The following is a 15,020-nucleotide window of genomic DNA, read 5'->3' on the forward strand; positions in this document are numbered from 1 at the left end:
TCTACATCGTGACAGAAATTTTCTCAAATGAGGATTCCTACATGAGAGGTCTTGTCCTACCTTTGTCTCAAAGGATTTGGGATGTCTACTTATGGTTATACTCGGAGCAATTAGAATTTACTAAACAAGTTTAATAAAGTAATTTTAGTTACTCTAAACAAAGTTTGTATTTAGATCTTTATTGTCCTAGCTACACAGGCCAACTAGAAGGGGAACCTTTATCTGGTTTTGGGACATCAAATAGGAGCAAATCAGTACTATGCTCCGTATATTGCAGCTTCTCAACCTTTTTCCTGTACCTCACCAACACAAGGGGTAGAACCTCTCAAAGCTGCAGGTATATTTCCATGCTGTCTTACAGTGCTGATGGGTACAAGAAGCATTTGAGCAAGTTTGCTGCAACTGTGTTGGAAATCTCCATGGTTTTTGAAGCTTCTTGACTGACTCCCAGATATTTGTCTTGGAATAGTATTTGGTTCGAGTTATGCAGTTCGAGGTAGTGCTTAGCTCAAGGCAGATACAGTTGCAGCAGAGCTAGCATGGACTGACAAAGCTACTGGAGATAGCAGCAAAGCTGGAATGTGAGAAAAAAGCTCTGAGCGTTAAACACAGATGTGCAAAGCCAACTAATGTAACCATACCGTCACTAACTCCCCATGCTCTGAAAACAAATGCTTTCCTGACTGAAATACCCACTGCTAAATTGCCTAACATGAGAAATGTATTTGGTGTAAAGCTCCCTGCATGAAGGAGAACTGACTGGGCAACATCAAACCAGGATTTGAGCCAATGGTCAGGAATGGCCTCCTTTGGGCTGGCAGAGTCTCCTTTGCAGAAGGGTTTTACAGGATATGAGACATCCTTTCGGGCAGACATAGGGCTTTCTGAGCAGGTTCATGGGAGCATTTGTGAAAGCAGGGAAGCGGGAATGGGGAAGCCTGCCCGCCCTGGGAGCTCGTCCGGAGTCCCGAGGCGTGCTTCCCGCCCGCGGCAGTGCCCGCACAGGGGACAACTGCGTTCCCTCCGTCCGCTGCCGGCGCTGGTGCAGCCGCTGAGCGCTCCGGGCAGCCGCTCCTCACCCGAGCCGGGTCCCAGGGCCCTGTGGGCTGAGGGGTGTCCCTCCATTCCCGCAGCATGGGACCCTCTGTGCCCGGGCTGGGCCGCGCCTGCGGGACGGGCACGAAGGGAGCCGCGGGGCCCCGCCGGCATCCCTCTCCCTCCTCCGGGGGAGAGCACGGCTCTGCCCGGCGAACGCCCCCAGCCCTGCCCTGCCCTGCCCTGCCCACCCTGCGGGGAGGGCGCGAAGCCGCGGCGCTCTATATAAAGCCCCCCGGGGCAGCAGTGAGGGGAGCAGCGCGGAGCCGGCAGCGGGAAGGGGCGGCGGCGCCATGGCCCAGTCCGTGTGGGGCTACGACAGCGACAACGGTGAGCGGGCTCGGGGCCTCCGGGCGGGCCGCGGTGAGCCCGGGGTGAGCCCGGCTGAGCTGCGGCCACGTTTCCTTGTCTCTGCCCCTCAGGACCCGAGCGCTGGCACGAAAACTACCCCCTGGCCAAGGGCGACAAGCAGTCGCCCATTGAGATCAACAGCAAGGAGGTGCAGTACGACTCCTCTCTGGGCGCCTGGCACGCCAGCTATGACCCCGGGGCAGCCAAAACCATCCTGAACAACGGGCGCACCTGCCGCGTCGTGTTCGATGACACTTTCGATCGATCAGGTCGGTTTCTGGTCTGGCTTTTCTGGGGGTTGTTAGGAATCAAGGTTTGCAAAGCGCAGGGTATCGAAAACCATCCTTTAGTATCCAGCCCGTGCAGGCCAGCAGAGAAAAGTCACTCGGGAAGGTAAATAAGGTGCTCCTGGAGTTATTCTGCTGGATATGAGGTGGGACAGCAGGGCTGTAGCTGCAGGGGCACCCCTGACACAGTCACCTGGATGGTGGACTTTTCCCTATGTCACCTCCTTCAACACAGACACCACATCTTCAGGTGTTGTGTAAGGGAAGAGAGCAGTGCCCAGAGGGGTTGAGAGCGCTCTGAGGCGCTTTGTGAACAAAAAACTTGTATGTACATCTCTACTGACAGTGATCTTGATTTCTTCTGCATGATAATTCTTCAGGTACTTCACAGCCTGAAAAAGCTATGAAAGTAGCACTTATGAAAATAGCATTTTATAGTTTCTGGAAAGCCATGAAATGGCTTTGTTATTTAATTTAAAGCAAGGAGTGTCATATCTCTGAGTTAAATTGTTCAAAACTTGGTTGCAGAGCTGTATCTGTGTAGCTCTGAATGCAGATAGGTAACAACTGTCAAAATGAGTAGTAAATTGACAGTAAAGCAAAGACATGTCAAGAGCATGCAGTATTGCTTGGTCCTTTATCAAGAAGGAAAGCAGTCTAATTAATGGAAAACAGTTATTTTCCTTTCTTATTTTTCTGCATCTCCTTTGATGGCATTGGTACTGAGTTTTGTTCTTAGTAAGCTATATAATTAATGAAATATATCCACAATACATTGAAAGATCACTACCTTGCTTGTTTACCTTGATGAGCCCATTGTTTCCTTGGATTTCTTTATTTACCATTACAGCTACTTGTTATTGTTCCACGTCTCTCAGATGGAATCTAAACTATTTAGGACCAGGACTGTCTCTAAGTTACGTATTTGTATGGTCCTTTAGTATTTATTACCACAGTTTCTACACAGTGGTCTCAACAAATCATAAATTGCACTTGTATTACCATAGAAACACAGAATGGTCTGGATTGGAAGCAACCTTAAAGATCATCTAGTTCCAACCATATCTGCATCACCACCTTTCACTAGACCAAGTTACTAAAACTGCATCCAGCCTGGCCTTGAACACTTACAGGGATGGAGCATCCACAGCTTCTCCAGCCAACCTGTTCCAATGCCTCACCAACCTCACAGTAAAATATTTCTCCTAATACCCAGTGTGGTTACACTCTCTTTCAGTTTGAAGATGTTCTCCCTTGCCCTATCACTACCTGCTCTTGTAACAGGTCCTGTTTATAAGCCAGAATGCTCTTCCACAAGCATTACATAAAATCAGTGCCGTGACTGAAAGCACGGGAAGTAAATTGGTAATGAACATTTTCATGTGGTTGTTCTGTACTGTATTTTTTACAGCTTCCTAAAGGCTGAAATGTTTTAGACAGGCTGCTCAAGAAGCTGTCTGCCCAGGGAATGTTGTTGGAGAAAGACCCCAATTTGTCCAAGCAAAATACAGCCCTTGGTGCAGCCACACCTCTAAATCATCTTCCCTCCATTCCCTCCCTGTCTCTCCTCTCCCCATCATCTCCATTGTTTCTTTGGGCATCCAGTGTGTACATTAACTCCTGGCTGCCACTACTTTCTGCAGGTTGTTGGACAGTAATTTTGGACTCAGCTGTTTCATGGGCATGTGTCTGATCAGAATCAAATACAATGTTTGACAGCTCTGAAAGACCACATGAGAAAGTATTTTGTAAACATTTTATTACCTCCATTTTTTGGCTTCTGCTGTGGTAAGAGATGAAGTTAAGTAGAACTCACAAATCTCATTTTAGTTGGAAAAAGAAATATAGATAGGCTTTTTCTCTTCCAATCACATGGAAAATTTTGAATGTTAAAAAGATTTGCTTTTTGAGCTGAAGAGATTTGTATATTGTTATGAAATGCTGTTTCCAAGTGCTTCACAGTATTTGAGCTCTGGAAAGGGCCACCTGTAAGAAACAAGTGGTAAATGAGCCTCCACCTCTGACACTGATCTAGCTTGTAAATATGTAGGTAGATCACATAAATTCAGCTCCTGCAAGTCCCTGCCTCCCAGTGTTTCCAGCGTGAAATGGCAAGCAAATATTTTAAGGAGTTGGTCCTTAGAGTCTATGCCTTTTCTGCCCTGTATTTGAAAGTGAAATAATAATAATAATAATAATATGAAATATTTCCCACTGAAGGCTTCTACAGAAGGTTAAGTCAATATTACTCAATACTATACTGAGTTATGCTTATTTATGTGTGAATAAAGTAAAAAAGTAAGAGGACCTACCTACATAAATCTCGACGGTGGTTTTTTTCCTTGCCCTCCTCTCGATGGTTGTGACACCTACCAACTAAAAAGAGAAACTGCAAAGTTAAACCCCTTGCTCTGTGTAGGTATTCCAATGCATAGGATATCAAGAATTCATTTGAGGCCATTGGGCAAAAGAGGATTTATTATTTCAGTGTTAACTTTGAACTTCAAAGCTATTGGTAGAAGTTCAAACTTGAATGCTATTTAAACAAGGTCTTCTGGCACTGTAGTTGTGAACTACATTATCAGCTTTCTGTGTAAGGAAACACGACTCATTCCAACCTTAGGTAATGAATGAAAAATACATTTGAGAGCTTATCCCTTAAGCAGTCCCTGCTCAAAAGAATCTCCAGGCTGAAAGAGCAGGTGTGATGTTTTGAAAGTCAAGAGTTGATGTCAACTGTCAGACTGGTGCATGGTCAGCATTATTTGGCTAAGCACAGCAAAAGTAACAGCTTCTTAATTTCTTTCAGTAGTAGCTCAAGAACAATTTTTAACTCATTTGACCTAAACTTTATTGTCTTCGCTCTCTTCCCAGAAATAGATTACTTTTTTTAAATTTTTTTTTTAGAAGCAGCTAAATATCTGTAACCATTGTTTAATTGTCTGTCCTGTAAAAGGTATGCCAGTCATGGATGTACGTTTTGGAGCACCCTAACTCCAATCTTTTTAAAACAGACCCTTGACAAGAATCACCTGTGAACACCTCCCTTCTCTCTCTATACCAGGAGCTGTAGTGTGTCCACTTGCCAAGAAAAAAGGGGCTTGTTGGGCAGCTGGGGTTTGATTCTGTGCTTGACTCATGGCAGCTTCCACAGTTTCCACATCAAACAGAGCTCCTGGTAACAGAATTCAGCCCCAGCCATGTAAACTGGCGAGAGCTGTGGGCCCCTTGCAGTGAGCTGACTTGAGGAGAGGAGCAGTGGTGTTTCCCATGGGGTGAAGGTGTGTGTGTGTGCTGTGGGGTGCTGATGCAGTGTGGGGTGTCCTTGCAGTGCTGCGAGGGGGGCCACTCACCGACGCCTACCGCCTGCGCCAGCTGCACCTGCACTGGGGCTCCTCCGACGACCACGGCTCCGAGCACGTCATAGACGGCGTGAAATACGCAGCAGAGGTAGGACGGATCTTTGACAGTAGTATTCAGTGCTGACTGGAATTTGACTGATTCAGGATCTGAACAGATTAACCGTTCTCCCTCTTGAAAGTATTTAGCTATTGATTTTTCTCTGCCTGTCAAACTTGTGAATGTTGGTTAACATGCAGTGGGATAAGTTGCATCTGCCAACAAATGTATGCCTGCAAGTGTATAGTAACACAGATTTCTTTTCCTCAAGCCAGAGTTTTTGCTGGTATCTTAGAATGTTTTAAAAATATTTGCGACAAAGCAATCTGTTATTTCCAAATAGGAAGACCTGCTGATGTTTTTTGGCTTTTAGTCATTTCTGGTATAGCTTGAGTTACTATGTTAGTTTCAGAAGAATAGAAGAATTCGCTAAGAACACATTTGATATGCTGACATTCAAAATTACATCAATTTTAAAATGTATTCAGAGTATGTTTTAGTTTCTGAATATCACTGCTTTGAAATAGCTGAGTTTATTTTCAGAAACCATGGTAAATAGATGCTTGGGTTTTGTTTGTTTGTTTGTTTTTTTAATGTAAACTACTGCAGGACTGTTGTCCAAGTTTGCTAAAGTTGATAAGTGCTTTAAGCCCTGAAGACTTCTTCAGGTCCTAAATATATGTGAATTAACTACTGATGTTGGAGAATTGCTAGCGAATGTTACCTCCTTCCTCCATCTGATTTGAGAATAGGCTCAAAATACATACCTATGCCCACAAAAATCCCACAGTAGAGTTTTCCTGCCTTCCACCAATATTCTCAAGGCACAGAGCTTAGAGGAGCTTTGCCTGCCTATGACAGAACAAAGCTGAGGCAGGTATTTTCAGGGTCAATGTGCACAAACATTGTGGAGATGACTGTGGGTGATGGCTTAAGAATTTTTTCCTGTTCCCTAAGCACAAACAATTTTTGCTAGTGTTCTGCTTTCTGTGGCCCACTAAACAGAAGAAATCTGCTTCCTCAAACTATTTCTTGGCTAGTCCAACCACAGAGTTTTTGTGTTACTTTTGTTAGCATAGCTCATGGACAGGAGAAGAAAGCCTGGAATATATGTACTTTTGCTACATTGCAACCAAAGGTATATTGTTGCTCCAACTTTAGCAATAAAATCTTTATCCTCAAGAGAAAAGAAACAGAGAACAATAGGTTAATTTATATTCGGGACAAATTATGTTGTTGTTATTTTAAATAAACTTTAAAAAAAAGGACCTTTTTTCCCTCTGAATGACCGTGTTCCAGATGCTACTTAATCTGAGATTGCACACTACTGGTTGCAGCCTTTGTATCTATGCGCATGAGCTAGATATTTTCTGGACAGAGATGCAAAAATTTGAAATATGTCTTGAAAATACAGCAATGTTGAAAGTAGATATGAGAAAGAAATGTCACATTATAGCCCCACTCCCTTACAATTAAATGTGCTGAGAGTAATAAGAGATATAAACCAATAATGTATGTACTTCATACAACCCAGTGTAAATCCTTGAGCTGACATCTGCATAACCTGAAGATCTAAACATGTACTTGAGATGAAGTGCATGTCAGTAGGTGTTTTATGCACTGCATGTGTGCACATCATGTGCTTGGATTAAACTATTTATAGTTGCATTGTCTGATATTGTGTGGTAAACTACATTTTCTTTGTCCTATGCTTCAATTAAATGCAAAGCAATGCTTTATGGAAGTGTGAGCATATACAAGCATGGGAACAGCAGTAAGAAATACTTACCGTTTTCTTTTTCATGTCCATTCCTTTACTTATTGTGTACTGGAATATTTTCTTAATTTAATTTAAAGTGAAGATTGTGCTGTTGGCAATTTCTTGTATTTATAACTGAGGTTTAATTGATTTTTAGTTACATATGGTGCACTGGAATCCAAAACACGGTAATTTTGCTGGAGCTTTGAAACAACCTGATGGTGTAGCTGTTGTGGGCATTTTTCTGAAAGTAAGTGGCAAATAGTCCATCTTTATAATTTTCTGTATTTTTCATCTTTCTCTAATGCTAGGGGAGGAGTTGCCATTGTTTTCTCCTGCACTGCAGCCCTTTGCTGTAGTCTGCACTGGGTGAGGAGGAGGGTCGGGTTAGGCTGAGTGTTTCCTCTTGCCTTTTGTCTGCTAGCAGGTGGTGTATCTGCCTGTCAGCAAGGTTATGTTGACTGATTCCCTTCTCTAGTCTCTTGCTGATTCCCACACAAGCTGGGAATCAAAATGAGTTCAATGAACCTACTCCAAAAAGAATTGATGGTTAAAGATGATCACTCAACATTCTAACCTTGAAATACAGAAACTTTTAAACCAAATAATATTCTACCAGTATTTTCTGCTTGATTAAAAAAAACCCAAAAACTTAACAGAAAGAAAGTGATCCTAGTATCAAATCTGTATGTGGTCTAGGACATTGAGAAATGCTACCAGGCACACAGCCTAATAGTGATAAATTATACCAACTTCAGTCCTTTTAGCTGCAGGTGGGCATTTCAGCTTGAACACATCATCAGGGAATAGGTATCCTTTTATTGTTTTATCACTAGTAAGTGGCATTTGTACAAGCAAGAGCAAGTGGATGTAATTAATTTTGCTACAGTGTCCCTGGACAGACTAGATCCAGTGTCATTTTAATTCTATTACACTGAGCCAACCTGACCTTTTCTCTTGTGGTTAGTTTAAACTGAAGGTCAACACCTGTCCAGATTCTCCCCTATGACTATGTCCTTCAGTTATTCTTCCTTTGTCATTCCTTTTGGTCTATTTTAGTCCAAAGTTTTATGTTGTAAAATACAACTTGCAAAGCATACCACAGTGTCCCTATTAACCATGCTATGGTCAGCTAAAAGGTCCAGAAAAGTAAGTAGTATCACTATATCTTCTCTGGCCCTCTTTCCCTGTTTCATTCTTGCTCTTTGGTAAAAGGAGCTGATGTTTTTCTCTGAATTTGTCATGTTCCATTACTGAGTTTTGGGATGCTGCTAAAACAGGATTGAATTATCTTCTGACAAATTGAAGTTAATTTTGGAATGAGACATGGCAATAACAGTACATCTTAGGCATACTGCCTTTACTCTTCTGGGATGCAGAGCCATGTCAAAGCTTTTGGAAGTGCTAAATGTCATGAACACAACCAATAAAGTGACCCCATAGCCTGAAGTCATCTAGCCAGGAATTCATCACATGCCTTACCTCAAGTCTGATCTGACTGCATATGAGCTGCAGAATGAAGCATCTGCAGCAACTACAGCCCTTCAGGCCATCAAGACTTTGCCAAGTGCTCAGATGTCTCACGGTGGCTCTGGGTTGCTTTTGAAGCAGGAGCCACAGGTTAGCTCCTGAGTAGTGCAGGTGACACTGTCTGAGTGTGCAGTTCATTTCTCAGACAGTCATGATGCCCTCTAGGGTCCTTCAACATGTTCAAATCGCAAAGCCAGTTACTGAAGTCTGCTGTTCTGCATGTTCTTTAAACTCACATAATGTTCTGTCAGTCTCTACTGGATTCTCCAAGACTGCTGTTGCCTAATGTGACATATGGGATATGCTGAATTTCTTTCAAATACTGTGGAACATGATGAGAAAGATACAGTAATTTGTGCATTTCATTACAGGTTGGAAAAACTCCCAAACCAGAGATGAAAAGAATTCTTGAAGAAATCGAAAACATTAAGACCAAGGTATCAAAACAATTTTTGTGATATAATGTAGCTGGAAAGCTGCAGAAGCAGGAATCAGTCGTTCAGATTCATATTTTGGCATCGTTTTGATGCCAAACAGTAGTACCAGAGATGATACATTGGACTGTGAAGCAGGATACTTTCTTTTGCTTAATTAAATATTTAACTCCTTGCTGCTGCAAGTATTTTTGTTGAACATGATTTTTTTATCAAGCCTTGCATACACAATTGATAGTCTTATTGGTACTGCTCTGTAAAAACTGCTAGTGTGCCAATACCAAGAAGAAATGAAAAGCTTTTTGAATTTGAGGACAATAGTGGCCAAAACAAATGCATGTAGCAGAGTCAGAAATTTAGTTAGCCTAAAATGAGAAGAAACTAGTAAGAATGATGGAGCAGGCTCCCAGTCAGTGTAAGGAAGATTAAAAATGTTATTAGTTTTAAGAAGGAACTGTATTTATTTATAAAAGGGATTACGTGGTGCAGTTTCTGCAGCAGTCCTAAGTTCTCTCTTCCTATGATGCTAGCAGAAATAGCATTGCAAATATATTCTGAACAGTTTTTCAGTTTAATTAATGATCCAAGGAACCAGTCCATAGCTATTGCATAGATACAGCTGCTGAAGAAAGTTACTTGGAGAGAATTGCAATATTGCTTCTATTGTTATTTAGCATTATTATTTAACATAAACTTAATTTGTAGGTATACTTTAGTAATTCTACTTCACTATAAACTTTATGATTCTAATAATGCTTAAAATTCCTTTTTATATTTCACCTTGAGTATGCCACCAGATCACCAAATTTGTTGGCCTTTTTTTGCAAATTTAGCAGAATTCCTTGCATTTAATGTATGTATATGTGTACTGCCACTGATGTGTAGGTCTGAGCCTGCAAGCTCCTCTACCATTAGTAAGAGTCATATTCATTTATTTTTTCAACTCAGTCTTAACTTAACTGCAATTAAGTTCTTTCTGCTGAGGGAACTGAAGGTTATTTTTTTCACCCTATCCATGGCTCCCCTGGCCGTGTCAATGCTGTCTGTTTTGATGGCTTTCTCTCATGATGCCTACATAATTTTTTGGTCATTTGCATGTAGCAGTTCTGGGAAAAGCCACAGTTGAAGTAAAGCAGAGGAAGATAAGTGCATATGCAAAGAACCACACGTTGTATTTTATCTCTTACTTTCTTTTCTGTCATCACATATATTTTCCCAAGATTACTTACTTTTTGGAAAGATTAATGGATGGTATCACTGGTGTATTTATCATACATGCAGTTTCAATTGCTCTGATCCATTACAGGCAGAGGAGTTTCTTGGACACTGTATTGTATTTACTGGAAATGCACAATTTTGTAAAGTTACTTGCAAAATCATATTGAACTTGCAGAATAGTATTTTCTGGAAGATAAAATTGGAGTCTTGATGTTTCTCTTTCTACTCTTAATTTGTGCAGGGATGCATGGAAACTATTTCAGCTCCTGCCACTCACTTTGTTCTAATCTAGAGAAGATTCTCATGATAGAAGAAGGAAATAGGAAAAATACATCTTGCTTTTCAGAACTTCATCCAAAATACCAATGGAGAAGTGAACTGAATTTCCTTGGTTAGTTTTTGTTGCCCGGGGAAACAAGGAATACTTACCAGAGTCCTGTAGAGATGCTGTCCTATTTGGTGACAGACTTATCAGGAAATGTTGTCTGGTGTCTGCTTTCCCCCATTTCTGGTGGTAATCAACTTTAATTGTGAGATATTTAGGGCCCAGTACTCTTACAGGAAATATTTTCATTTTTTACACTATGTGTAATAGTGCCAAATAGACTGAGAGTGTCACCATGAATATATAATTTGAACACAGTCTTGGGAGGAGAGAGGTGCAGATTTAAATTCCATAGAAGACTGTAATGAATCTGGGATAAATGCCTGGCTACTATTCTGTTGGATAAAAAGAGTAACAGTACCAGAAGTGCCACAGGCTTTAACTCTTATCTCAAGTGGCCCAATTAAAACACAATTTTGATAATTCCAGAATAGAAAAATATAAAAAGGAATTTGCATTGATCACACACAATTCAGTTTGTAATTTCTTTTAATTTATTAATGTAATCAAAATGTCAGTTATTATTAATTGCTGGAAAAGTGCTTGACAGGAAGAAAAGGAGATTGATTTCTTTCATGAATCTTGGTATTTAATTACTTCCTTTATAATAACATAGATACTGATGTCTTTTAAGATGCATATCTCTAGAGTTACTGCAGTGATTTTTTTGTTTGTTTCCCTAAGGGCAAAGAGGCTCCTTTTCAGCACTTTGATCCTTCAATTCTTTTCCCCAAATCTCGGGACTACTGGACCTACCAGGGGTCATTCACCACACCCCCCTGTGAGGAGTGCATCACTTGGATTCTCCTGAGGGAGCCCATTGAAGTCAGTTCAGACCAGGTAAACTGCAGCCACTTCTGCTACTCCTTTAACAGTTCTCAGCTGTGTCTCAGTATGTCAGTGTGTGATGAATTGCAAGCCCTGTGTTACTCTGCACTTCTTGGTAGGGAAAACTTTAACTGTGGACAGTGAGGAACTGCCTGCAGAATGGACTGTTCAAACGCACTGTAAAACTGACCCTGGGAATCAGGCCCTCTTGCAAGACACTTCCTGGAGCAGCCTCAGCAGTGGTGTTCTTAGGATCCTGAAAACCTGCTAAGCCAGAAGTGCCCCCGAGCCACAAAATTCAGAATTCAGCCATCACAGCAGCCTCAGTTCATTCTATGTGTTTCACCATTAAGTGGCAAGTGAGACTAATATTTTGCTGGTTTCCAGGTTTAAGAAATTGCTGGTCCAGATCTTGACTTCCTAAAAGCTTTCAGTGGGAAGGATCAAACTACCTAGAACCCACAAACCTGAATGTTTATACAAATTAATGTACTACTTGTATTCACTTAGCACAAATGTGCATTTACAGAGGATTAAAAAAAAAACCAACCAAAACCAAAAAACAGTCTGGGTAAGGTGGGTAAGGTGACCTTTTTAGTTCTTGTGTCAAAAATTTTGGTTATTTATACCACTTTCTGCTTCAGTAGTACAAGTCATGGTATATCCTTTTTACTGGCTGTTTGCAGAATAGATTTATTTTGCATTCGGATGAAAGAGTAACAATTAACAAAGCAACACTGATATTAAGTTAATTAGAGGAACAGCAGCTGAGTGCTGAATTCATGATTCAACTCAATAATCCAGTTGGCATATCTCTGCCTTACAGAACAAAATACAAACACCTGGACCAGGTTTTTCTATCAGACTGCCTTGCACAGATGCAAATGTGCATCCTCCTTCACAGATAGCTGTGTTTTCTCAAGTCATTTGCCTGCAGTCCAGCTCCAGCAGGGCTCTATTCTTTTCCCACACTGTGAGCATGGATCAGAGAAAAATCCAAAAGAAGCCCAGGCAAGGGTCAGATAATGCTCTGTTCTGTGGATGAAGAGTGTGAAGATGCACAGGAACAGTGCTAGCTGCCGGGCTGCAGTGATCTTTATCAGTAATCTCTACCAGTATCATTAGAGATTGTCATTGTGTGCTTGTCATTGTATTTTTTCATCTCACAGTTTGTTCTAAGCAGCAAGGTCCACAGTGCTTCCACATGGACACTTTAATTTTTCTTTCTTGCAGATGGCCAAGCTCCGTAGCCTTTCCAAGAACAATGAGAATGACCCTGTGGCTCCTCTTGTTGACAACTGGCGCCCACCTCAGCCTCTGAAGGGCAGGATAGTGAGAGCCTCATTCAAGTGAAATCTCAACTCTCACTCCACTGAACCTGAGTGAGAAAACTCCTGCATCCCAAAGTGTAGTTAGTTTTTGCTGTCTGCTGCTTTTCCTCTGGATCCAGGTCTGTGTTTCTCAGCTTGAAATTTTGAGTGGTAAAAGTGAATCTGTTTTTTAAGGGCAGAAAAAATACTGGATGCAAATATTAAGCATAATAAGCAAATGTAAGATATACTGATTCTTGACCACAAATGCCTCACCATTTATGATCACTTCTCTGTATTGTGGTCTTGTAAGAGGAACAGGCTCAGTTTCAATATTTAAAATTAATTTCAAAGGAAATATAGTAAGGCAAAAAAATGAGCCAGTAGTTCAGGAAAGCACACGTAACAGTGGATGAACAGGAGGAAAATGCCTTTCTCTACACTGTGATGTTGCTCAGATGCCCCACCCTCAGAGGAGACATGCAAAGAATAAGTATCCCATTAACATACCAGATTTTCCCTTCCCTTTCTTGTTCGTAGTTTGTTATGCAAGATTAGATTAGTCTTCTGAGGGTAAAATCAGGCATACTCAGTTTCTGTGTGAAGAAGTAAAGACACTTGGCTGTCATTTCAGTATTTTCTGTCTTTGCCATAACCTGCTGCTACCATTGTTGATATTTTTCTTCTTCCACTGCTGCTGTTACTTGACCCATCCAGTGTAGAGTCCTGCTGGTATCATAGTGCCTTGTATTTAGTATAGCAGCTTTAGTATTGCTGAGGGGGAAGTGCCTTTCCTCTGCTGCTCTGACTATATTATCTCCCAGAATGATGGATTTTTGAGGCTCTGCCTCCTTCTTATTTTTGACAACTTAATGGTTTCACCTATTAGGGATTTTGTTGCATATGGAAAGGATCTTTGTGGATGATTCATATGTGTCATTTGTCATTCCCACTACTGAAGAATCCAGGTTAAGTCACCCCAGTGTTTATTTTACTTTGTAGCTGGAAAATATAAGTGGGCTCTGTTTGGCTCTCTTCCTTTCTGGGGACACGTCAGCTTGCACATATGATCCAAGCAAGGAATCACTGGCAGACAGAAACTTCTAAATCAACTGTCTCTGTCCTTCATCATGTTAAACTTCATCATTTCAGTGTAACACAAGTACCAGCTAGGTTGAAACCACATACAGATCATGTGAATTAAGATCTGCTGCCTTATATGCACCACCCAAGTGATTATTTACTATTGGACATACAGGAGATTGGATGGTCAAAGGTGGTGTGTAAATCCTGCTGCACAGGAAGCTTCTAGGTTCTCTGAGCTCCTGCAACTCATCAGTAGGTAGCAGTGAGTGTTCTTCTACAGATGTTGCCACAAATATGTTCACAGCAACATTTATAAGGGATATGTCAAAGTCTGAAAAAAGCAGGGTTTAAAATGGCTGGAATAGGCATTTCGCAGTTCTCCTTAACTATTTCACTTTCCACCTTTACTAGAAAAATGTTGCTCCAACAGGAAAGTAATGAATGGGCAACATTGGACAAATTCTGCTGTTACTACCAGCACAATTCAGTGAGAATTCAGAAATCAAACTGAAGGCAGATTTCGATCCTTTTTGTTCATTTAGAAATGTTCTAAGAATTGCTGAATTCCCATTGAAAGTCAACATTTCGGTTTACTAGGAGTGTCTTTTGCTTAGTATAAAGCAGTTTCTTTTTAAAAACGAAGCTCATGTGAGTAGAAGCTAAAGTATTGATTGAATCCTGTTTACAAATGTTTCGGCACTGGCTTTATCTTACTAGAAGATCAGCTTTTGATATTATAAGTGCAGCTCTTGCCAAGGGTATTGATTTTAGGAGTCCCTTAGATCTTTAAACTCCTGAATCTGTACATCTTCCCAACACATAAAAATGTTACTACAGAAAGCTCATAAGCAACAATTTTTTTCTACTGTACTATGTCTTACGTGTAAAATTTCTTCTCATGTCCATATGCAGTTGATCCTGATGATGAGAAAATTTTAACACAAGTAACTGAGACAGGAGTTTTGAGTCTTTCTACCTAAAAGCCGCTGAGTGTGATATTTTAATATCTTGGTTTTGGGGCAATAAAACAAGATCAGTTGCCTGCACTTCAACTAACTGCCTATATGTCTTCAGAGAACAAATAAATTGACTTAAAAAAAAAACCTGATGGCTGTTTTTATTTCTAATGATAAAGTGATGATTGAAAGCAGCAAGAACTTGCTAGAAAGCCTTGCTGCTCCTTTCTTTGATACATATGCCTGTAATAAAAGTGGGACAGATACTAGAGTACTTTCTAGCTGTTGGAGTTCAGTTTAATAGCTCATCCAGGTTTCTGTTCATCCAGTCAAAAAGATTTTCAAAAATATGAGGATCATATAGTATTACTTACTCACTGTT

At 40.9% G+C, this 15,020-nt stretch overlaps 1 protein-coding gene across 2 annotated transcripts; it reads left to right on the forward strand.

The window, feature by feature from the left end:
• Positions 1-1,202: 1,202 nt before the first annotated feature.
• LOC146442190 (carbonic anhydrase 3-like) lies at positions 1,203-14,785 on the forward strand. Of its 2 annotated transcripts, none has more exons than XM_085053127.1 (7): positions 1,203-1,425; positions 1,518-1,715; positions 5,065-5,183; positions 7,049-7,141; positions 8,793-8,858; positions 11,143-11,298; positions 11,406-11,610. In XM_085053127.1, exons 1-7 carry the CDS (start codon positions 1,389-1,391, stop codon positions 11,415-11,417), a joined length of 681 nt encoding a protein of 226 aa, XP_084909253.1. In that variant the 5' UTR covers positions 1,203-1,388; the 3' UTR covers positions 11,418-11,610. The 2 variants fall into 2 exon arrangements, with proteins under 2 accessions (XP_084909253.1, XP_084909252.1); XM_085053126.1 differs by lacking the exon at positions 11,406-11,610 and adding an exon at positions 12,520-14,785 and having other exon boundaries at positions 1,223-1,425.
• The last annotated feature ends 235 nt before the right edge of the window (positions 14,786-15,020 follow it).

This window comes from Lichenostomus cassidix, chromosome 2 (assembly GCF_008360975.1).
Source record: "Lichenostomus cassidix isolate B80296 chromosome 2, HeHo_3.0, whole genome shotgun sequence".
In the NCBI taxonomy this organism is placed as follows: domain Eukaryota; kingdom Metazoa; phylum Chordata; class Aves; order Passeriformes; family Meliphagidae; genus Lichenostomus; species Lichenostomus cassidix.

What these genes read in the sequence shown, in the direction of transcription:
- LOC146442190 (XM_085053126.1), top strand. Translation starts at nt 1,389, where the DNA reads ATGGCCCAGTCCGTGTGGGGCTACGACAGCGACAACG. An exon ending in TCGAAAACATTAAGACCAAG is followed by an intron (nt 8,859 to 11,142) that starts GTATCAAAACAA and finishes TGTTTCCCTAAG; the next exon opens with GGCAAAGAGGCTCCTTTTCA. An exon ending in TTGAAGTCAGTTCAGACCAG is followed by an intron (nt 11,299 to 12,519) that starts GTAAACTGCAGC and finishes TCTTTCTTGCAG; the next exon opens with ATGGCCAAGCTCCGTAGCCT.